Source organism: Cricetulus griseus, chromosome 2, assembly GCF_003668045.3.
Source record: "Cricetulus griseus strain 17A/GY chromosome 2, alternate assembly CriGri-PICRH-1.0, whole genome shotgun sequence".
Lineage (NCBI taxonomy): Eukaryota > Metazoa > Chordata > Mammalia > Rodentia > Cricetidae > Cricetulus > Cricetulus griseus.
In genome coordinates, this window is record NC_048595.1 from 381,084,280 (window position 1) to 381,108,112 (window position 23,833).

Sequence of the window (23,833 nt, forward strand, 5' to 3'; positions counted from 1 at the left end):
GTTTCTACACCCCGATAAGCCTCTCTGCTGATGCAATAATCCAAATCAGACCAAATCAAACCAGATTAGAAAAAGCCCATGTTTAATGGATACAGTGCTCCCGGATGGTCTTTCAGCCCCCCAGAGAGGAGATAAGAAAGGGAGACCGGAAAAACTATCCTCTGGGGGATAGTTTAAATACCCTGTGGGAGTGGTCTTGAGTATCTCTGGGGGAGGGGCCATCATTTGATGCAGCAGGGTTTGGAGGGAGATGGAGGAGGGGGCTCCGGTGGAACCTCCACCATAACATTTCAGATTGTTTGGGTGTATGGATGCCAGGGGCTGGGGTGAAGCTTCCACCTTAACAATAGGGTAACTGGGGTACTAGGGGTCCAACTTTACCTGCTGAGCCATCTTTCAATCATCTATCTATCTATCTATCTATCTATCATCTATCTACCTATGTACACACACAAACACACACACATCCCAGATGTGTCTGGACACACATAGATACAAGGTTTATACAAATGAACACATAGATATATAGGTTCTTTAGTTGAAACTTACTTTCCTTGCTGTGCAGTGATCTCTCTCTCTCTCTCTCTCTCTCTCTCTCTCTCTCTCTCTCTCTCCCTCCCTCCTCCCTCCCTCCCTCCCTTTCTCCCTCCCTCACTCTATAGCACCAGCTGGTTTGGAGTCCTTGGTGATTCTCCTGCCCCTGAGTGCTGGTGCACAGCTCCCCCACAGCAGGTCTTGTTGGATTTAGTCACTGGTAGAATCACATCTAAATCTTACAGGGCACTCACTGAGCGGGGGGGGGGGGGGGGAAGCTAGGTGAACCATCACAGATGTAGCTCTGCCCTGCTGTCCCCTGCCTCCAGGCCTTTGGCAACAGACTGGTACAGCTGAGGCAACCAGCCTTGTGAACTGAGTAGCTCCAGGGTTCTTGGCCTGCCAGTGTGAGACAGCCAGCCACCTAAACTACCCAGCCTGAACCATGTAAGCCAATCTAGTGATTCCTATCCCAATGTTTACCTATGCTATTGGTTCGGGCTTTTCTAGAGAACCCCAGCTAACACAGCAGGCAATGGCTTGGCCATTGAGCAACACCACAGCCTCTGCACTGAGTTTTGAAGTCTCCTCTTCACATCCATGAGGCAGGTCAGAAAATGAGACCCATTTGGGGTTCTTTCCTCAGATTAGCTCTGTTCCTAGTTCTAACCTTTGGGGAACAATCATGGAAAGCTTTTGTGACATGGGAAATTGAAATGAACCCCCTTTCTGTCTTCTTGAGTGGTTACTCTGTATACAGCCCCATGAGATCATCTGTTTCTATGATCATGTTCAGGCTTCCATAGTGAAGATGAATGTTGTACCAGGCTGGCCCTAGCAGGCCCTCTCCTCTGGTACCCCCCCCCCCAAGTGATGGCCTCTCAGGGTGCTTTGGTTGCTTGATCTCCAGCAACCTGGAGAAAGATGATACCCCAAAACTCACCACTCCTCAATTCTCCCACAACCATTCTTCGTCATCCCTCCTTCCTCCCAAACACTGTTCTCAAGTTAGGTGGGAGCGGTAAGCAGAACCTTTTATTTTCTTCTTATTTTGCAGACAGGTGACAGCATGTGTCAGGTGAAGGGCAAACCAAACTTGAACTAAGGTGTGGATGTTTAACAGGCCTGGCATTTGTCTTTCTACCCATATATGTGTCATTGGTCTTTTCCCTTTCTTTATTGGTGGAGAGGATTCTGGGGATGAGAAGGGCATATTTAAAGGAGCTTGCTCATCTATCCTGTATTAAAAGCCAGGAGAAGTCCCTTTTCAGGGATTGCCATGGAAGACTAGGTGCCAAGTTATTCACTCTGTGCTCATCTATAAAATATTTAGGGGTGTGAAATGTGTTTGTGGCTTCGTTTTGCCTGGTTTGCAAAAAGAAAATGCAGGGGCCTTGCTGCTAAATGCACGTTGTCTCCGTGTGCCAATGCTTCCAGTCATTTGGATGAAAGGCTCTTGGTCTCCTCAGCTGGCGAGAACCCCCCCCTCCCCACCATGGCTCATGCAAGGTGGGGGAGAGTGTTGAGGCTGTTTGAAGATTCCAGGCTGGCTTGGTTATCTTCTCATGCTCTTAGCCTTTACGGTGCAAATCACAGATGACTCTCCTGCCAAATCACTAAATTAGCAAACTGATTAAATAACACGGCTCGAAACGCTAGTTTACAGTGTCTGATTACAGAAGGCTCCAGAACGCCACCCTGAAGTGCAGTTAAGATTGCTTCCACAGTGTAACCTGGGGAATCAAGCATTTTCTCCATCAGCAAATCCATTAGCTCTGCCCGTCCCTTCTCAGCATACTTCTAGTGCTCCCAAAATTGCTTGGAGGTTTGGAGATGAACAATGCAAATATCTCAAGGTCTTGGATTCCCCCACTCAAGACTCCCACCTTCTCCCGGGATCTTTAAAAACCCTTTTTATAAAATATTTTTTAAAAGATACTAATTTTTTGGTCATAGGAAAAAGAAATGAGATGAACTTTGCAGGTTTTAAAAACTACTAAAGCATGTATAGTGTGATAGAGTGTGATGGTCTGAATGTGAAATTTCTCCCCAGGCTCATACGTGTGCATGCTTGGTCCTTGCTGGTGGTCCTATTTGGGGAGTTGTGGACCCTTTGAGAAGTAGGAGGAAATGGCTCACTGGGAGCAGGTTTGTGCAAATTTCCAGCTCTAGTCTGGCTCCTTGTTTTCTAGTTGGCTGCAGTGATGTGATCCTGTGCTCTGTTCAATATGGACAGAACACCCTGTCAGTCATCGTAGGCTGAAATCCCCTGGAATGGTGAGCCTTAACAAGCCCCCCCCCCCTTAAGCTGTTTCTGTAGGGCATTTTGTTGCATCAATAAGAAAGGAGAGAGGAGAGAGAGAGAGAGAGAGAGAGAGAGGGAGAGAGAGAGAGAGAGAGAGAGAGAGAGAGAGAGAGAGAGAATGTGAAGCAGTTAACCCACAGGCTACAGGTTGTCCTACACAGGGATGCCACTCACTGAGCTGTTTGCAGCAAGGCATTCTGGAGGTTAATTTTTGTGTATGGGAACACTAATACAGCAGGGCACACACACCTGGGTGACTTTTTCCTTGGTCTACACCTGTGAGATTCTTGACCACTCACTATGCCCACCTTCACCAAGAAAGGAGACTGTCAGGTATTAAGCACTAGTGAGGGTGCTGGTGCAGGTGGCACTTTTGTGTGTGCACCTGGCTTCTTGTCATTATCACAATGTAGATGTGGCCTTGACGGAGGACTTATGGTACTGAGGGTGGACTCCACCACTGTGGAACTGTCAGCCCAAATAAACTCTTTTATAAGTTGCCTTGGGTGTGGCGTTTTATCACAGCATTAAAAAAATAACTTAATACTCACACTGAGCTCCGCCCCCAGCCCTGACAAGTTGTATTCAGTCAATATGATTGCATGATATGCAAACACTGGCTGGCTGTTCATCCTCCCCTTCATCTCTAATCACTGTTTTGCTTATGCTAAAGTTTGGGGCCAGGTGGTGAGAGGTGCTGAGGTTTTTTTAACGTTGCCATCCTGGGGTTCCTGTTCTTATAGCATAGCTCTCTGGGCCATCTGTGTGCATTGTCCTGTGACTATAGGTGTGTTGGGAAGGAGATAGGATTGTAGGTAACAGAGGTTGACAGAGACCACATGGAATAGAGCCCAGTGTAGAGGCCGGGTCCTGTGCACTAAGAGTTCTTAAAGCATGTATTCCTGCCCTTCACTCAGCTTACAGGGACCTGGCGTCTCTGGAAACCACAGATCAAAAGCTAGTCAAGTGGTTTCCGTGACAGGAGCAGCTGTGCCTAACCCGATTTTCCTAATTATCCTCTAAATGGGATGCATCCTTCGAGTCACAGAGGCTGTGTGTACTGCATACTAAGAGGCAGAGGATCGTGTCTGCGGAGATGGGAGCGAGGTTCTTATTTCTGCATCCATTTAGGTGCTTTCTTTGGACTAGATTAGTGTTTATGTTTGCTGAAGTCTGGCATTTTGGAAAGTCTTACTTGAACCACATTAGACATCAAGGCAAGCCAGCCAGGAGGGAGAGCTTGAGGAGGGGTAGGCCAATATTTCATTTTCCCTTTCTCTCTATGAAGAAAATGCAAATGAAACCATAGACATCAAAGAAGCGTGTGGTGTGTGTGTGTGTGTGTGTGTGTGTGTGTGTGTGTGTTTCTGGGTTCACTCAGGGTGGGGCACATGTACACGTGTGAATGTGCTTGTGGAAGCCAGAGGTCAACCACCTTGGGTACCATTCTGCGGGACCTGTCCATCTTTTAAAACACCTTTAAGGCTGGGTGGTGGTGGCTCACGCCTTTAATCCCAGCACTCAGGAAACAGGCAGGTGGATCTCTGTGAGTTCGAGACCAGCCTGGTCTACAGAGCAAGTTTCAGGGCAGGCTCCAAAGCTACCCTGTCTTGAAAAACAAAACAAAAGCATCTTTAAGATTTTCTTCTTTATGTGTATGTATATGTGCACATGTGTGTATGTCCCCTTGAAGGCCAGAAGAGGTCTTCAGATATCCATCCTGGAGGTGGAGTCATGGGAGGTCGTGAGCTTCCATGTGGGTGCTGGGAACCAAACTTAGGTCCTTTTGCAAGAGCATCAAATGCTCTTAACTGCTGAGGTGTCTCTATAGCCCACCCATCCATCTTTTTTGTTTGTTTGAAACAGGTTCTCCCGCTGGGACCAGGACTTGCTGATTAATCTAGCCAGGCTGTCCAGTGAGCCCCAGGGATTGGAGCATCTTTGCCTCCTAAGGGCTGGGATTATGAATGTGTACCTCTACACACAGCTTTTGATCTGAATGCTGGGGGCTGAACTCAGGTCCTCATGCTTGTGTGGCAAGGTATCTCCTCCTCAGCCTCCACGGATGTTTTCAGTTGCTGTCAGTGGCATTTATGGGATGAAAATCCATTTTTAACCGTTGCAAGAGTCTTAAATCATCTTCCAAACTGCATTGACTAGGGAACCACCTCATCTTGCAGCAAGCGGGGCGTGAAAAATGGGAGAATGTGCAGCTCTCAGCCCAAGAGGCTGCAAAAGGCACATCTCACTAGGGAAAGTGCTACAAACTTCAGCATGAAGCAAGTATCTCAGACAGTGGATTCTGGCTAATGCAACTCAAATGCCAGGACCCCTCTGTCCTGGATAGCCCATGTCAGTTTCCCTGACAACAAACATCCCCTGTCTGTGGCTTCTCCTCTTGAAACATAGAAGCCCCTGTGAAGAGCTGGGCGTCAGCTCCTTCTTCATGATGTATGGCATTTTAAAAAGCAGGAACAGGGCTGGAGAGATGGCTCAGCAGTTACGAGTATACACAACTTGTCTTTTCTATTGCTGTGACAAAACACTATGACCAGCCAGGCAGTGGTGGTGCACGCCTTTAGTCCCAGCACTCGGGAGGCAGAGGCAGGCAGATCTCAGTGAGCTCAAGACCAGCCTGGTCTACAAAGCGAGTTCTAGGACAGCCATAACTATTTCACAGTGAAACCCTGCCTGGAAAAGCAAACAAAAACAAAAGAAACAAAATAAAACATTATGACCAAGGCAACTTATAAAAGACAGCATAATTAGGGCTTATAGTTCAGAGACTGAGCCCATGACCATTATGGCAGCAGGCAGGCAGGCATGGTGCTAGAGCAGTAGTTGAGAGCATAAGACACAAGAGACAGCTAATTGGAAATGGCATGGGATTTTGAAATCTCAAAGCCAGATCCTGATAACATGCCTCCTCCTACAAGGCCACACCTCCTCCTTCCCAAACAGTTCCACCAACTGGGTCCTAAACATTCGAATATATAAACGAGTCTATGGTGACCATTCTCATTTAAATCACCACACTGCTCTTGCAGAGGACCTGAGTTTGGTTCCTAGTACTTATGCCACCTATAACTCCAGCTCCAGGGAATCCATACTTTCTTCTGGCTTCTGAGGCACCTGCACTCATGTGTACAAACCCACACAGACATTCACACATATACATAACTAAAAACAAAATAACTTTTTTTTTTTAAGGCAGGGTTCCACTTGTCTCAACAATATTCAAATTAGAAACCACCAAAGGAATTTGATACTTTTTTTTGTGCTTACTGGTCACTGATGAAATAGTCACATCGTTTTCTAGTCAGTGGCTCATCCCTGTGCCCAGGACATCTGCGGATGCTTCAGTCTCCCACCTTGGCTGTCCTGTATCCTACCAGGACCAAGGCAGCTCTCTTCCATTTTCTTTCTGGTTCCCAGTCCCCAGTTCCTTCTCTCTTGCTCCAGACTAGCCAGTGACCTTTTATCTGGGGTACACTGAGGCCTCACGAAACAGCTTGAATGTCTTGCGTGTACTCCTCCAGTGGAACAGATTCTAAGAAGCCACAGAAGCCAGAGGCATGGCAGTCTGTTTCCAGCTCAGGCCTCACGAAACAGCTTGAATGTCTTGCGTGTACTCCTCCAGTGGAACAGATTCTAAGAAGCCACAGAAGCCAGAGGCATGGCAGTCTGTTTCCAGCTCTCAGGTCCCAAAGTATCTGCCTTGCTCAGCTGTGTCCCCATCTCACAGGAGATTAGTCACTGCATCTGTCAGTGTTCTTCCCAGCTTGTTAGTAACATCCAATTCTCTCTTGAGATGGAGAGGCCTTTAAGAACCCTCTGGACCTTCCCATCCCCAATCCTGGCACGCACTCTGCAAGGTTTGCCAATGTCCTCTGAAAGTTTTCTCCTCTCTGTCCTCCTTCTGTCTGCCATACCCTTGTCATGTATGTTAGTTGTTTTCCCTGTTGCAAATGCAACTTAGGGTTTATTTTGGCTTGCAGTTTGAAGGTGGAGCAGGCATGGTGACGGGAGTGTGAGGCAGCTGTTCAGATTGTACCCACAGTCAGGAAGCAGAGAGAGACCAATGCTGGGACCCCATTTCCTTTCTCCTTTGTATTGGTCAGGGTTCTCTAGAGGAGTGGTTCTCAACCTTCCTAATGCTGTGTGACCCTTTAATACAGCTCCTCATGTTGTGGTGACCCGAACCATAAACTTATTTTCATTGCTACTCCATAATTTTGCTACTGTTATGAATCAAAATGTAAATATCCACGTTTTCTGATGGTTTTAGTTGACCCCTGCAAAAGGGTCATTTGACCCCCTAAAGGGGTCAAGAGGCCACTATTGCTCTAGAGGAACAAAACTGATTGTGTGTGTGTGTGTGTGTGTGTGTGTGTGTGTGTTAGAGTGGCTTATAGGCTGTGGTCCAGCTAGTCTAATAATGGCTTTCTACTAGTGGAAAGTATAAGAATCTAGTACTTGTTCAGTGCATGAGGCTCAATGTCTCATCTGGTTTTTCAGTATATGCCAGAATCCTGAAGAAGTGAGCTTCTAATGCCAGTGAAGGAATAGATTCGCCAGCAAGAGCAAGGGGAGGCAGGAAAAGAGAAAAAAAAAAAAAAACAAAAAAACTTCCTTCTTCCATGTCCCTTATATAGGCTGCCAGAAGATCTGGATTTAGGGTGGTTCTTCCCACCTCAAGTGATGTAATTAAGGAAAAATCCCTCACAGGTGTGCCCAGTCAGGTAGGTTTTAGCTAATCTCAGATGTGGTCAAGTTGATAACCAAGAACATCCAGCAGACCTTTTTATTCAGTTTAGAGTCCAGCTCCTGGGATGGTGCTGCCCAGAGTAGGCAATCACATGGGAGTTTGCAGTTCTGAGATTTCCTTGATCCTGGGGTCTCAGAGTCTCCCCAGTGCTTAAGAGAGAAGCAGCTTCAGCACTGAGCAGTAGGCCAGGGAAAGCCACATGGCCTTTGGTGCCAGGAGGGTGGCTCTGTAGAGAAAGGAGCTGCCAGGACCTGGCGTAGGCAAGAGATGCCTGTCCCTGCCTGAGTTTTCTTTATCTCCTAGTGAAAGGAGGTGATTCTTTTCCTTGTCTCTGGAAACCATGCCTCCCTAACAGTCTTGTTCCCTGTTTTATCCTAAATCCTGGCCCTCTGTTCCTTTTCTTCCTACTGGAGTCACCACTGCCCCTGTTCCACCCTTGGCTTGTAACTCCATAGGTAGTGGGCATCCCATTCCCCATGACAAATTCCAAGAGGGGGCAGCTTGGTTACCCTTTCTGCCAATGTGAATTGTAAATATTTCCTGCCCTGAACTGAAATCGCTTGCCAGAGGGAATGAGGCTGTGAACCTGCACAAAGGGAGAGGGAACCATCCCCACCCCACCCCACCCCACCCCACCCCACCCTTATAATTAGGTGCAGTTTTATCCCAGGCTAGGTCCTGATAGTTCCTATCTCTGCTGAGCCATGCACCCACCCGCCTCCTACAGCCACAGGCCATTTGGCTCTCCCTCTGCGTATGCCTGCCTCTGATGCTGCTTCTACCCCCAACCTCTCTAGAAACCCTTTCACTTCCCTCCTAGTAAGGCTTCCTGCCTGGCCTCATCCCTGTTAATCATCTTCTATTCCCAGGTCAGCAACAATCAATTTTGCACAACTCAAACCTAGCCATGTTAGGCCAGCATCCATCCCTAGGCCTGCGTTCTTCCTCCAGGTGCCCTCCTGATTCTTCCTGCTGGGAAGCCTTTGGCTGAGCTTGCCTTGAAGGAAGGGTGTGTGAGGCCACTGTCCCACAAAGGCACCCACTATACCCCAAGCATCGACCTAATAAGGGATGTTAGGGATCCTGGCAGAGACTCAACAGCTGACTTTACATATTTATGGGACTAATTGATTCTGGGCTTCCAGCACGCTGAGGCCGCACAAAAGGGGGCGGTGGTGCCTGGCACCACACGCAGGGTCCCACTGCGTTGCGGGTGGGGAGCTCAGCCGCAACACCAGACCTCGAGGTCAGTAGGCAGGGGCGGGGAAGCCGCGGCCGCGCCCTCCTGGCCACTCCCCGGCCGGCGGTGGGTGGCGCGCACTCGCATATGTCCTCCGCGCCACCGCGATCGCCCACCCCGAGGGCCCCCAAGATGAAGAAGGACGAGTCTTTCCTGGGCAAGTTGGGTGGCACGCTGGCGAGGAAGAAGAGGACCAGGGAAGGTGAGTGCTCCCCCGTGTCCTCTTGGCGCCAGCCGGGTGCCAGCGATGTCCCCTGGCTGTCTGCTCCCTGTCCTCTTCGGCGGCTCCAATGAGCCCTCCCTCCGCGCCCAGGCTGCACTGCCCGCCACCTTTGGATCAGGCCGGTCCTTGTCCCTGCGACCTTTGCAGTGCTGGCCCGGTGCCCAGGACGTGCGTCCTGCTCTGGACACAGGCTGAGCAGGGTATGGTTCTCGTGCCTACCCTTGTCGTATGACACTCTCGTCACAGTGATTGGACACATGCGTGGTGGGGAGGGCCGGCTGCTGACTGTTTGATGTCGGCACGCGTGGCTTGGTCCCTAAGCTGGGGAGTCAGTGAAAAGGCACAAGTGAAAGGAAGCCTGGAACCAGGGCCACGAGCCCCCCCACCCCCACCCCAGGCCCCCAATCGTGCACGTTGCACAGGAAAGTAATTTTAAAACGACACCCCTTTACTTTTTAAACTTTAATAAAACAGAATTTCAAGGGATGTAACTTCTGCTCCTGGGCCAGTGCCTCAGTCATACTGCAGTTCCTAGTCCTTCTCTTGCAGAGACATTCCTGACTTTTCTATTGTTTTGGCCTGGAGGCTCCTGCCCTTGGGCTGAGGTTCCTGGCGCTCACAAGGAATGGGAGGGGCTTGCTAGGGAGAAAGGGCAGGTAGAGAGAAGCCCCAGAGCCCGGCTTCCTGGGGATTAGTTGGCTAGGGATTATCTGATAGGCTGCGCAGAGGGTCTCCTCCAGCCACTGGGGCAAGCTTACTCCTAGAAAGTCTTCCTGGACCTTAAGGGACAAACTAGTCCCAGGAAGTTGACTGATAATCACCCAGTGCTCCCGAAGGACAGCAGTGATATATTTAGTGTTAAAGGAACTTCAAGCCCTAAATTATGGGCAGACTCACTCTGGCCTTTCAAGGCATCTTGAAAGGCAGGGCATGTAGGGAAATGCAGAGCTTGTCTGAAGTGTGATACTACCTAAACTTTGATAGAACCCATGAAGATCCTGTGGCCCCCCCCACACCCTGCCCAGACTTGCCTTCCCAGACCTTCAACCCCATAATGCCCTTTACCAAACTAGATAGTCCAGTTCCCTGCGGGCAGGGAACTGGTCTCCCCGCCCCCTCTCAAATCTTCTGTTGCAGACCCTCCAGGTTGGCTTGCATTGAATTCATCGCCATCAGTGTAGTGTAGTCATTGTGATCCTGCCTACAAGTCGGTTCTCTTCCTCTTACATGCTATGACAAGGGTGGACCTGCATTCATTCCATCATTGGGTTTTGTTTTTGTTTTTGAATTGGGGTTATGCTATGCCACCACCTCTGGACTCAAAGTCCTGGATTTAAGTGATCCTCCTGCCTCAGCCTCCCCTGTATTGGGAACTGTGGGTGTGTTGCTACCGGATTGTGGCTTATCATCTATGTGAATCCTCAGGGTCCTGGGAGTGGATGCCATAATGTGGAAGCCGATGGGAAGTCCCATGATCCTAAGCTGTAATTGTCAGAGGGCTGGGGAATGGGGGTGGTGATGTTGAGGATGAAACCCAAGAAAGAAAATCTTTCATAGCCGGCCGTTGGTGGTACATGCCTTTAATCCCAGCATTCGGGAGGCCGAGACAGGCGGATCTCTGTGAGTTCGAGGCCAGCCTGGTCTCCGAGTGCCAGGACAGGCTCCAGAGCTACACAGAGAAACCCTATCTCGAAAAACCAAAAAAAACAAAAACAAAAACAAACAAACAAACAAAAAAACAACAAAAAGAAATCTTTCATAGAAAAACACGTGTAAGAGTGTGAATGGTTACAGTTTCTGTGTGTTCCATGTGTGTACACATGCATGTACAGGCTAGAAGTCATGCTGGGTCTCTTCCTCAACGTTCCTCATTATCTGCTATCTATCTATCTATCTATCTATCTATCTATCTATCTATCTATCTATCCTGGCTGGCCTGGAACTTGTATAGCCAGACTGGCTTGGAACTTAAGAGACCAACCTGGTTTTTTGTTTTTTTTTTAAAGATTTATTTATTTATTATGTATACAACATTCTGCTTCCATGTATATCTGCACACCAGATGAGGGCACCAGATCTCATAAGGGATGGTTGTAAGCCACCATGTCGTTGTTGGGAATTGAACTCAGGACCTCTGGAAGAGCAGTCGGTGCTCTTAACCTCTGAGCCATCTCTCTAGCCCCGAGACCAACCTGGTTTTGCCTTCTGTGTGCTGCTATTAAATAAAGGCATGTGCCACTCCACTGGGTTCCATCTTGTTTTTTGAGACAAGTCTTTTACTGACCCAGGGGCTCTTTGACTTGGACCAACAATCGCCAAGGTCCTCTGTCTTCACCTCCCCCGATTAGAGATTATAGGTGAGCAACACTTACCTGGCTTTTGACTTTTTAAAAATTATCAGTGCTGGGGATGAAACTCTGGTCCTCATGCAAGCAAACACTTTACCAACAGAGCTGCCTTCCCTGCCTTTCACAGCTTTTCTAGGTGGTACTTAGACTACTGGAACATGAGGGATGCACAGCAAAGTAATGAGCTGGCCTCGGTTTCCAATCCTAAGTCCTTCTCTGCTTTGCTTGTATGGGAGCATGTGTATCCAGAAGACAGGGGCCCAGTCTGGCCCAGTTTAAATATACCCAGAACCCCAGCAGCACCTCCCTCTGTCTGCTTGCTTCTGCTGGTGTAGCCATCCTGGTGAGTTAGCTGGGCCCTCTGCCTCGGTTCCCAGCGTTGGAATAAGTACCTCTCACCCCTATAACCAGAAAGTCACAAACCCTAATTGGTCTCTGAGGCAGGAGTGGAGGAAAAGATCAGCCTTGGAAGGGCTGAGTGGCTTCCATGTGGTCCTCTGGGAAGTGGAGAAGGGATGGAGGGGCAAATGTGAAGACTGTGTAACGAGGTCTTGAATAATTGAGCGTTGAGAGCTGCCAGTATTTCTGCAGACCTGTTGCCTTGGCAACCGGCCCTCCTGACTGCTCTTAGTCTTGACTTTGGGCCGTGGGAGCTTATGCATGGATGCCTGCTAGGGAATGACCAGGGGGAGGGTATGGGGCTCCCCAGCCTTCCAGCCAAACACTTAGCTATTTTTCCTCTTTTGTCCAAAAGTCCAGGGTGGATTGTGGTCATTTTCTGAGCTGAGGACCTCGGAAGTGGGGAGGGGATGGCTGGAGAAGTTCAAGGTTCAGGGACATATATGGACATTTAGCCTCACCCTGCCTTGCAGAGTAGCAAAGAGGGGACAAATGTTCCATCATGTTCCAGGAGGTGGAGCATGCTAGGGTGCCCAGCACAGGAAGTGTCTAAGAATGAACAGGGCGTGATTCAGCCCAGTGGAGGCACTATGGTTTCACCGGGTGGCCTGGTCAGAAAAGGGAAGTGTGACTAACTGTGCTCTTTGGAAAACGGAAGGGAACGCCTACAACACTCAGGCTTCCCCATGAGGAGTATAAGCCTGTGCTCTGAGAGGTCAGTAGCCAGCTTCAAACCTCTGGAGGTCAGGCCATGGGGGGTAGCTACTGAGAAAAGATGCCCACACGGGGTCCCCTCTTACTGCACAAGGAAAGGCCATAGTTCCAAGGGTGGGGCTGGGACTGCAACTTCACTTATTTAAATCCCAGAGGCACAGCTCAGTGAGGCTCAGGGTGATAAGGGGACAGGTTCAACTCCCCAAAAGGCCCTTCTGCTTCTGGGACAGGCATCTAATGGCAGACACCACTTTCCAGGGACACATGTTGGGCTTTCTCAGAGAGCCCAGGCCACCAGGCCAGAAGTGGAGTAGACAAGAGGTTTCTAGTCCCCAGTTGCCTTAAGACACACACATGTAATGTATGATACATTAATACTATATAGTTATACAATCTATCATCTATCAACTATCTACTCTGTTGTCTCTATTATCTATCATCTGTCAATCTATGTATCAATTATCTGGATCTATCTATATTTATCTATTTGCATGTACTTTTGGTTCCTAGCAAGATGGAGTGTGCGCCCCACCCCCACCCCCCACCCCGCTCCCCAATTCTTCCAGCAATGTGGAACTTCATCTCAATCATAAACCAATTAACTTTTTATCTCAAAGTCCACAGTTGACAGTGGGGCTACTCGCATCCTGAATGTTGGGACAATGTAGAATAAAGGATTCCTACTGCCTGGTGACCAGGCAATGCCACTGTTCCAAGATCCCTTTCTTCTCTGTACTGCTTGCTTGACCCTCCCTTCCCTAAGGTCCCTAAACTCTTGGATTTTTTTTTTTTAAACAATCTCCATAGTTTTGTCTTTTCCAGAATCATGAACAGAATTCAATGCATGAGGCTTTTCATACTGGCTACCTTCACTCACTGTCTAGCTAAGTTTCCTCTGTGTGGCTATAGGTCACTATGCCTGTCTTAGGTGGTGCTGAGAGTCCAACCCTGGCCCTTGTGCATGCAAGGGGTGCATTCTATCTACTGAGCTGTAGCCCTAGCCACAAACTTCTGAAACTACTAAGTGCTTTGAAAGAAAGAAACTGCCACAAATTCTTCCACATCCCAGTAGGTCCTAGTAGGAGAGGGGGAGGGGAAGCCACTGTCCCCTGAGGCCCAGACCCTAGGGGGAGTGTTGCTCCTAGACCTGAATACATCAGGAAACAGGTGACAGACAGCTGGTTGTATACTTGGGACGTCAGGAACCAACCAGGCCCAGGCCCCTTATTTAGGACAGCAAGGCCAGATTGGGGGAGGGCTGATTAGGTGTGGGAATCTTGGGAATACACTGCTAGATTTGAGCGGCTGGGATTCCACCTGGAGCTAGTAGCCTGCTCTAGTTTGCTTCTCTGTTGCTGTGATAAAACATGGACCAAAAGCAACTTGAAGGAGGAAAGAGTTTATTTGGCTTATACCTCCTGGTCACAGTGCATCATGAGGGAAGTCGGGGCAAAAACTAAAGCAGGAGCCACAGAGGAGCTTGGCTTATTGTCTCATTTCTGGCTCTTGTTCAGCTAAATCATACAGGGCCCAGAACCTCCTGTGTCAATCATCAATCCAGACCTTCCTCGCACAGACAGGGCCATAGACCAATATGATTGAGGCAGTTCTTCAATTAAGGTTCCCTCTTTCCAGGTTTTGTCAACTTGACAAGGAACCTAACCAGGACATGCCTTCCATTGAGAACAAAGGTGACTGTAAATTAGCTAGAGGAACGGGGAAGTCCCCAGAGAAGACCCCTTAGCCAGGCCCTTCCGGGGAAATTGCAGGGGGCCACCTTGTGACTGGGCTGTGGTATGGCATGTGAGGCCATGGTCAGCCACAGAGGGAGGTCCTGGGGTTCAGCAAGAATGACCTGTTTGGGTGACATTCATTAGAAGCCCTGCAGGCCACGTTGAGGAGTGGACAGTGAGGAAACCGGTGGAGATGTGGATGTAGGTGCCATCAGTCTGCCTCAGCGTAACCAGCCTCAGTGTGGTGGGAAGAGGGGTGGGAGCAGGTGGATGTCAACAGGTGAGGAATGGGGGCGTGTGCACTGTGGTTTCTAGAATGTTCTTGTGAAAAGAGGAACAAGGAGCTGTGAGGCTCTAGAGAACCTGCCAATGATGAGAAACTGGTCCACAGAACCTTTGTCTAAACCCAGACCTGGGCACTGGGCATGGAAGCAAGGTCATGAGCAAAGCCCTTGTGGTACCATGGAGCTGAACCCATCCCTTTTCTTCCCTAGATGGTCATTAAGCAGGTCATCTTAATTGCTGAGAAAGAGGCCGCTCCTGATCCAGGAAGAAAGATCCAGTTAGGTGGTCTGAGCTCTCAGGTCCTATGTCCTCAGCCACTTTCTAGTTCCCCTTTTCTGAGCTGAGGTCCCCAGTGCGAAGCTAATTGTCCATCACCTGTTTTCTTGATGCTACCAGGTTCCCCTGGTGCTTGGGTATCTCTCTGAGAAGACCTGAAGAGGGCTTTCATGATGGCTGCATGCGGCTTCATCAGTTTTCTTGTCATTATTTTTCTGATCATAAAATTAAGTTCAGGCCTTCCTCCAAGGGTTCTCATGTGTTCCATGGTCCCCGGGAGTGCCTTGATCTGTAGTGACTGCTTTTCTTGGCAGCTTCCTGAGATCTCTTGGAAACTGGCTTCAGCAGAGCAAGAGGTGCCTCTTGGCCCTGAGAGCTGTGCCTCTTTCAATCTCTACCTTTCTGAACTAGGCTTTCTCTTCTAGCTCCATGATTCTCCCACACTGCAGCCATGGTTTCCCCAGTCACCCTTCCATCCAACCCAAGGGTCCTTAGAGGCACGCTGCTTTGAATTCCCACCTCACCGCTGTGTTAGTGTTTACCGACATCCCGATGCTGCTCACCCCATTGCTCCAATTCAGTCTTCGGGATAATTAAGGGGTGCTTAGACAGTGTAAGTGGGCCAACCCCGGCTGCACTGGCTCTAAAGTGCTCTTTTGATTGATTCCGCCTTGCTGGGGCTGTCCAAGGTCAGCTCCCTTGTACCTAGCTATTTTCTTCTTGGCAAATACGTGATTCATCACCAAAAAATGCACTCGAAGAAAACAGTTTCTTCTCTGTATTGGCTGTGTGCTTTACTTTTTAGGAAAGTAAACGCCTAATGAGTATGTTTGCGCTGGAAAACATCCCAGTCTTATGAAGTGGACTATAAAGTCAACTTGGCTTAATGGTGTTAATCTTGTCTTTGCTAATGGCTGTTGGGGTAAGACAGTGCAGACATGAGCAATCCATTGCAGGCTTCGGCATCATTAATTCTTAGTAACATATATTCCAAAGAGGGACTCTGGTTAAGAGTAAATACAGATGGAGGAAGAATTTGTGTCTAGAACATGTAGCATCAGTTGTGCACTACCAGCCCTGGCCAAGTGTGCTTCTGCTGTGGGGACCCATGCACCTGACTGTGGGATTTCACCTCCATTCTTACACCAGGTTGAATGGAGGTAGATGAATGCCACTATTGTCCAGCTGAATTGGTTCTAGCTGGTTAGTAGAGATGCAGTTTGTTGGGCATTGATGGCAGTATTGTGGAGGGTGTACAGCTTACAGCCTGTCTGCAGGGATGGCTGACTTCATCTCTATCGGTCTCAGTGTCTGTCCTCCCAAAGACACAGCAGATTCTTCCATAGGATCTGAGGAAGGAGCCAGTAGGCCTTGTTAGCATGGGGTGGCTGCTAAGCAGTATTACTTCACGATGAAATGCTGACAAGTGACACTTCTGGTCCAGTGGCAGAGCAGGGGGCCAAGTGGGTTTCTGCTTGGGAGCAATTTTGCTCAATTACAGACTTCTGAGGGTGTGTCAGAGCCTAAGGGAAAAGGTGCTGGGAACCAAGTGCCTCCCAGCCTGTGCAAGTGCAATGCTGGAACAGAAACCTCTTCCTGGGTTCCCATCTTTTCAGCAACTTTGGCTGCCTTGTCCTCCAGAGTTCCAAGCAGCAGGTGTTTGGATGCTGGTGACAGTTTTAGAAGTCTGCCTGGAGGAGTGTTGAGACCCTAACTCTGTTCTAACTGCATTCCTGTTGCTCTGGTCAAGACCCTGACAAACATAATACAGGGATCTGGTCCCAGTGGGTGTTTACTTCCGGCTGTTGTTGCCGGGAAGTCAAGGAGGGACTTGAAGCAGCTCTAGCCACAACCAGATAAGAGCAGAGGGAGAATGCAAGCGCTTAGTCCTTAGCCATCCAGGGCTCTGAGCCAAGGAATTGTACTGCCCACTTTCAGGCTGGGACTTCCCACACCAATGAAGGCAACCAAGACAATCCCCTACAGCAGTGGTTCTCAACCTTCCTAATGCTGTAACACAGCAGATTCGTCCATAGGATTTGAGGAAGGAGCCAGTAGGCCTTGTTAGCATGGGGTGGCTGTTCCTCATGTTGTGGTGACCACAACCATAACATTATTTCATTGCTACTTCATAACTGTAATTTTGTTATGTTATGAATTGTAATGTAAATATCTGTGTTTTCTGATGGTCTTATGTGACCCCTGTGAAAGAGTCTTTTAACCCCAAGGGGTCACGACCCACAGGTTGAGAAACATTGCCCTGCAGGGATAGAGCGATGGTTCAGTGGTTAAGAGCATAGGCTGCTCTTGCAGAGGACTGCGTTTAGTTTCTGTACTCTTATGGTAGCTCACAACCATCCATAACACCAGCTCCTGAGGATCTGACATCTTCTTCTGATATCCCTGGGCAGCAGACACTCCCTGCCCCCAAACATAGACCATTCTGCACAGACACACCCATAGGCTGACCTCATCTAGAGAATCCCTCACTGACAATCTAACCAGACAGTGAAAACTAGGCACATTGCCCACCAGAAGCAAACTCTTGGAAGCTTTTGTTCTGTTCTGTCCCACCCAACCCACCTTCCCCGTGGTCTGTGCTGCCGGCAGCAGGCTTGCATAGCAGCAGATACCTCCAAACTCTGTGCTGGGCCTTTCCAATGACTATCTGCCCAGCCAGAAGGGCCAGGGAGTCTTAGCTGGCCACATTCCACTCACAGTCAAGAGCAGAGAGCCAATGAATGCTGGACAAGGCTCTTTCTTAGGCTTGTGTGTGTTGGTTGGTGAACACAGGGTCTTCAAACTTAGACCTTCTGAAATGCCAGCTTTGACTTTGCTAATTAACTCTTCCTTGTTGGTCAACCAGCCCACATTCTTCACTCGGGCTTGCCCATGCAGTGCCACCTTGGGGGTTTATTCTTTTTGTTGCTCTTTAGAAAAGTTATGCATCTTTATGCTTCTCATTGAAAAATTTACACATCTCAAGAACCTGGGCTTTAATATTAAGTGATTGCAAAGTTAAAGAGGCTACAAAGGTTTTTTTATATCTCCTAGGGTTTGTGTGCCCTGTTGCTTAAGTCTAGAGGCTTCTGGAAGCATCTGCCTGGTTCAGTGACCCCAAGCTGCCTGCTCAGTGGCCAAGGCTCAGATTACTGCAGGGAGCTGGAACCCCCGGGCTGAGGCTTTAAATATACAGATGGAGCGGCCTCCAACTTAGCCCATGTAGTGTGGGTGACTATTTTAGTATCAATAGGATTTGAGGGACGTCTATCCAAAGCTTAGTTGTTTTTCTTCTCCTTTTCCTCTTCTTTTTGATTAACACTGTCTTTCAAAGTAAGGATTATAGGTGTCCATACTCGAAGTGTGTGTATGTGTGTGTCTCTAGTGTATGTATTATGTATATGTATGTATGTGTATTTTAGTTTCATTTCTGTTGCTGTGACAATAATAGCTTGACCAAAAGCAACTCAGGGGAGAAAGGTTTGTTTGGCTTATCATTCTAGAAACTTCATAATCGTGTGGAAGCCAAGACAGCTAGCTGGCCACATCACACTAACAGTCAAGAGCAGAGAGAGAATGAATGCATGTACACTAGTGCTCAGCTCACTTTCTCTACTCTCCTACAGTCCAGGGCCCAAGCCCGGGGAATGGTGCCACTCGAAGTGGGCTGGATCTCCTTAACTCAAGGTGATCAAGACAATTTTCCCACAGACATGCCCAGAGGTCAACCTGGACTATACAGTCCCTCATTGGAACCTTCCAGGTGACCATTAAAACCAACTGTCACAATGTGAATATATATGTGTGTGTGTTTATAGCTGTATGTGTATGTGTGTGTGTGTATTCTTGATAGAAGGCTACCTAAGACATGAAAGAAACAGCAAAGAAATTAAAAAAAAAAAAAAAAACGAGCCAGAACAGAAGCCAAGTGATGACGGTCACAGTGCCACCAAGACTCTGGGTCCTCTGGCATTCCTGGCCCATGCTCACTTCATGCATGTTGCCTTGTGTTACTCCATGTGGGCTGGAAAGTGACTCCTATCTTGTGGGAGAGCAGACAGGCCGGGTGAGGGGCGGGTCTCACAGCTTCCAGGGCTCTCATAGCCCTCAGTTGGAGCTGTGACCAGTTGGGTATATATCCTCTTCCTTGGCATTTTGGTGACACTTAGCCCCAGAGTCAGGAAGAAGCCAAGGAGGAGACTAATTGCATACATTCTGTGTTGAGTGGTGTGGAGGACTGGACCCTGGTCATTTCATTCTGTAGCCAGCCACTGTCGATGAGAGCCTGGCTCAGTTCTGCAGGCCCCACGATCATCCTCCTTGTCTCAGAGCCCTGGCCACCCTGCTCTCTCCAGAGCTTTCTGCCTATCATTTACATGTCACACCTTCTGAAACATGGAACACTGGTAGAGATCCTGTCAGTGCCTGCCTTCATGAGGGATTAGCTTGGGACCTGTCTTCCCACTAGCCTGAGGTTCTAGTCAGGTAGTCAGCTGTGTCATAGGGAAGCTATGATGGGAAATGCTTATCAGTCATTTATACTTATGAAGTTCAAGCCTGGGTGTCCCAGTTGTTGGGGCTGGTCTTAGGGGTTTGAACTGGCCCTGACAGACTTTGGCCTTGGGAAATGGCCACCTCTGTCCTATACCTCAGCCTCCTCTTCTGTAAAGGGTACTGAGGGTCATTAGAGTTGGCATCCTGAACCTGCAGAGTTGGCATCTGGATAAGAAAGAGGCAAACATCCCAGGAGAGCAAGGGGGTCATAACAGATGCTTCACTGAAGAGGGGAGGCCCATGACTGTCACTCCTGGGAGCTCAGAGGAGTGCATCCTGGGACCTCCTGAGTGGCTCTGCATGCTGCTGAGATTGGTGGAGGTGTGGCTGCTAAGAAACTTGTGAGCAGTTTTCTTACATGTCTGTCTGATCATCCATCTATCTGTCATCCATATATCTGTCATCTATCTATCCATCCATCTATCCATCATCTACCCATCCATCATCCATCCATCCATCCACCATCTATCCATCATTCATCCATCCACCATCTGTCCATCCATTCATCATCTATCTATCCATCATCATCCATCTGTCATCTACCCATCCATCATCCATCCATCTGTCCGTGTGTGTGTGTGTGTGTGTGTGTGTGTGTGTGTGTGTGTGTGTGTGTGTGGTCACTGGTGTTAGGCTGTTGCTGCTATGACAGAACAGTGGAGAGAATATCTAAGGTAAGGATGCATTTATTCTGGAGATGGGTTTCAGCTCATGGTCATGTGGCTCTGTTTTTTATGGGCATGTGGTGATAGGTGGTGGGAAGGAAGGGCCTGGTGGAGCAAGGATGCTTACCTCATAGTGGCCAGAAAGCAGAGAGATGTGCGGTGGCTAGGAAAAGGTGTCTTCCGTGAGCAGGATCTTCCCTCAGGCAGGTTCCCACCCACATAATCCATGTGATCATTCCATTAAGAGGATGACTGTTAATTAGGGCAGCCCTAATTAGCCATTATTGGCCTCTGATACAGGAGGCATTTGTATTCAAACATGTAACACTGGGCTTGGAAGCCTTTCTCTTTCCCTTATTTTTTTAAATTATGATTTTAGTACACGTGTTTATTTATTTATTTGTGTAGGTACATGCACCACTGTGTATGTGGAGGTCAGAGGACACTTCTTGGGATTATGTTCTCTCCTACCGTGTGGGTCTCAGGGATTGAACTCAAGTTGTCAGGCTTGTCAGCAGTCATGTTTATCCGCTGAGCCCTCCTATTGGCCCCTTCCTTCTTCCCCACCCTCTTTCCTCTTCCCTTTTCTTTCTTTCTTTCTTTCTTTCTTTCTTTCTTTCTTTCTTTCTTTCTTTCTTTCTTTCTTTCTTCCTTTCTTTCTTTCTTTCTTTTTTTTTTTCCACTGGTGGGGATCGAACCTAGGACCTCTCACATGTTAGGCAAGTGTCCTGCCACTGTGCTGACCCCAGGCCCACAGGTTCTTGTTGGAGGAGAGTGAGCAGGCCACCAGAGAGGGAGCTGCTGAGGGAAGCAGAACTGAGGAACTGCTGTGGGTGTGTGTGGGTGTGTGTGTGGGACCTTCGGAAGCTAGAACACCATGCAGTGGTTCTTCTGAGGGCTTCAGCCCTGCAGACAGCTTGGGTTTAGACTTTATGATGTCCAGGACTGCAGGGTTGAGTGTCCGTGTGGTTTTAAGCCTTTATCTCTAATTTCTCAACACAGTCATTGGACACCAGTGACTGCTGACAGACGGTTGGCCAGCTGCAGGGATGTGAGAGAGAGGAAAAGTGTCAGCCTTGGCCTCCTGAAGAGGGTGAGGAGGTCTTTATGTGTTTCCATAGTTTGTGGATTTTAACATAAGGCCTGGGGAGGGGGGTGACATTAGCCACACAGGTGCCAACACCTTTCTGTTACCATGTCACCCTCAGTCAGCCCATTGCCACCCCTCCTGTCATAGGGTTTATATTGCTGTGAAGAGACACCATGCCCACAGCAACTCTTTTTTTTTTTAAAGGATTTATTTATTTGTTATGTATACAGTGTTCTGTCTGCATGTACCCAGTCCAGAAGAGGGCACCAGATGGTTGTGAGCCACCTTATGGTTGCTCAGGACCTCTGGAAGAACAACCAGTGCTCTTAACCAGTGAGCCATCTCTCCAGCCCCCACAGCAACTCTTATAAAGGAAAATATTTAATTGGGGCTGGCTTACAGTTCAGAGGTTTAGTCCATTATTATCATGGCAGGAATAATGGCAGGCAGACATGGTGCTGGAGAAGGAGTTGAGAGTTCTGCATCTTGATCCACAGGCAGCAGAAGACTCACACTAGGCCTGGATTGAGCATCTGAGACCTCAAAGCCAGTCCTCAGGAACACTTCCTCCAACAAAGTCACACTCCTAATGAGCTTCTGGGGGAGCATTTTCTTTCAAACCACCACACCTCCCACTCTGCCCATTGGATGGAGAAGAAATGCCAGAAGAGAGGAAAAGGCTGGTCATTGGAGAGAAGCAATAAAAACACAACAGGACAAACCAGCATGGTGCATTTTGGTAGCCACTTTCCTATGGGAAGGCTTGAGTATGAGGACTCAGTAGGGACTGGAGCTGGTTGCCCAGGGCTCATCTCTGCCATCTCTTTCCCAGGGTAACTTGGTCCAGGTGAGGGCTCCTACAGAGATGAGATGGGAAGATGTACCTCTCACGGGTGGGCAGTGAGGACACTTTCTAACTTCCTGTGTGCTGTTTAGAAGCCTTTTGCCAGGGGGAGAGAGTGTTGTCCTGAAATGTATGCAGGAGACATGTTATTAGTATAATGAGATTTTAATGATTTGAGATTTTGTTGGAGCAGCACACACAGAATTTTAATGTTATTATATGCAGCTGCTGGTGTTATTGTTTTATTTGTTTGCTTGGGCCTCATTGCAATGATGCATTTCTATGATTATTTAGTTTGCTCTCATAGAAATCTGCTTTTATGCCATTCTTAATGTTCTTGTTGAGTGATTCTTTTGGGAGAAGAAGAATATATACATATATTCTTTAAATTATATATGTAATACCATATACAACATTATTATATTAATTACAATATAATTATATATCATAAATACATATTAATATCCTATAGTCATATATTAATTTATAATATGTGACTAAATATATTTATATTATGCATTTATATATTATATACATAAAATATATAATATGCAATATATATATATATATATATATATATGTGTAATTTTTTTAAAGCTGGGAGCTGGTTTGATCAGAACTGGAATGTTAGCATAAAGTTTCTATTTCTGTTCCTTATTCATAATAGCCAGGGCAGAAACAACCCCAGGGCCATTAACTGAAAATGAAGGGGAAAAAGGTGGTATGTACACAAAGTGGAATAGTCTACAGCAGTGAAGAGTGAAAATTGGTATATGCTGCAACATGGATGAATCTGGAATGTACTAAGAATCCATTCACAAAAAGACAAATGTGATGGGATGAAAAATCCAGAGTAGGCAAATCAATAGGGCCCAAAGGTAGATAGACAAGTGGTCATTGAAGGTTGGCGGCTAGGGAATGAGTGCTGATGGGTGCTTTGTGTGTGGGTGGTTGCATCGTCAGAATATTCTGAAAGTTGCTGACTCCTGTCCTTAAACAGGCCAATTATACATAGTGTGAACCCTGTCTCAATTGAGCTAGTAAAATGCAGACTCTGCAGAGACATGGAGTTCTGGCTTGCTAGCATCTTCCTCTAGGTGTGTGCCTCCGTGTGCGTGTGCGTGTGCGTGTGCGTGTGCGTGTGCGTGTGCGTGTGCGTGTGCGTGTGTGTGTGTGTATACAGAGGTCAACCTCAGGTGGTGCCACCTCAGATGCTATGCACTATTGTTAGAGACAGGGTTCCCCTGGAACTCACTGATTGCACTAGGCTGGGCCAGCAAGCCCTGTGAATCCTCCTGCCTTCTCCCACCCCTTCACCCCCACCCCCATGCTGGGATAGCAGACTTGCACTATCATGCCCTGTGTTTCATGCTGGTTGGAATCTGTGGCTGGTGTTGTCCAGATGGTTGTATTTATTCAGTGTGAGGCTCTGAGCACATGTATTCAGTCTCTTCACTGGAATCTCAAGACAGGGAAACCCCAGACATGATGTCCTCTTTCTGACCCTGTGTTGGTGGTCAGAACTGTAGGCCCAGCACACGATCAAATAAATGTAGACAGTGGCTGTTACAATCTCCTGAAGGTGGGGTTTAAATGAGTTCACCAGACCCAAGACAGATGATAAATAGATGTCTATTAGGGAAGCACTTACACAGATAAGAGTAAATAACTGCCATGGCCTTCCTGCTCCAGAAGATGCTGTCTCTGCCCTTCTGATGTTCCCCATGACCCAAGAGAGTGGGAGCCAGCCCCTGCTCTACCTTAGAATGGGTCACAGCTACACCTGAAACCACACCCAAAGGGTGTGGCCACCACTACAATTTCACTGACAAGGCAAGATGCCACTACAATCTGC

General features: G+C 48.0%; 1 protein-coding gene and 1 long non-coding RNA gene across 2 annotated transcripts in view; both read left to right on the top strand.

Moving 5' to 3' along the window:
* The first annotated feature begins 8,891 nt into the window (after positions 1 to 8,891).
* The window catches only part of Parvb (parvin beta), an 88,703-nt gene continuing 73,761 nt past the window's right edge, over positions 8,892 to 23,833 (top strand). Inside the window, exon 1 of the mRNA XM_027396143.2 lies at positions 8,892 to 9,049. Within this exon, the coding sequence (XP_027251944.1) occupies positions 8,935 to 9,049 (115 nt within the window). The 5' untranslated portion in view covers positions 8,892 to 8,934. The remainder of the gene's footprint in view (positions 9,050 to 23,833) is intronic.
* Positions 19,913 to 21,858, top strand: LOC118238023. The gene is made up of 2 exons (XR_004768619.1): positions 19,913 to 21,137; positions 21,632 to 21,858. It is a non-coding gene; the product is annotated as an uncharacterized LOC118238023 (long non-coding RNA).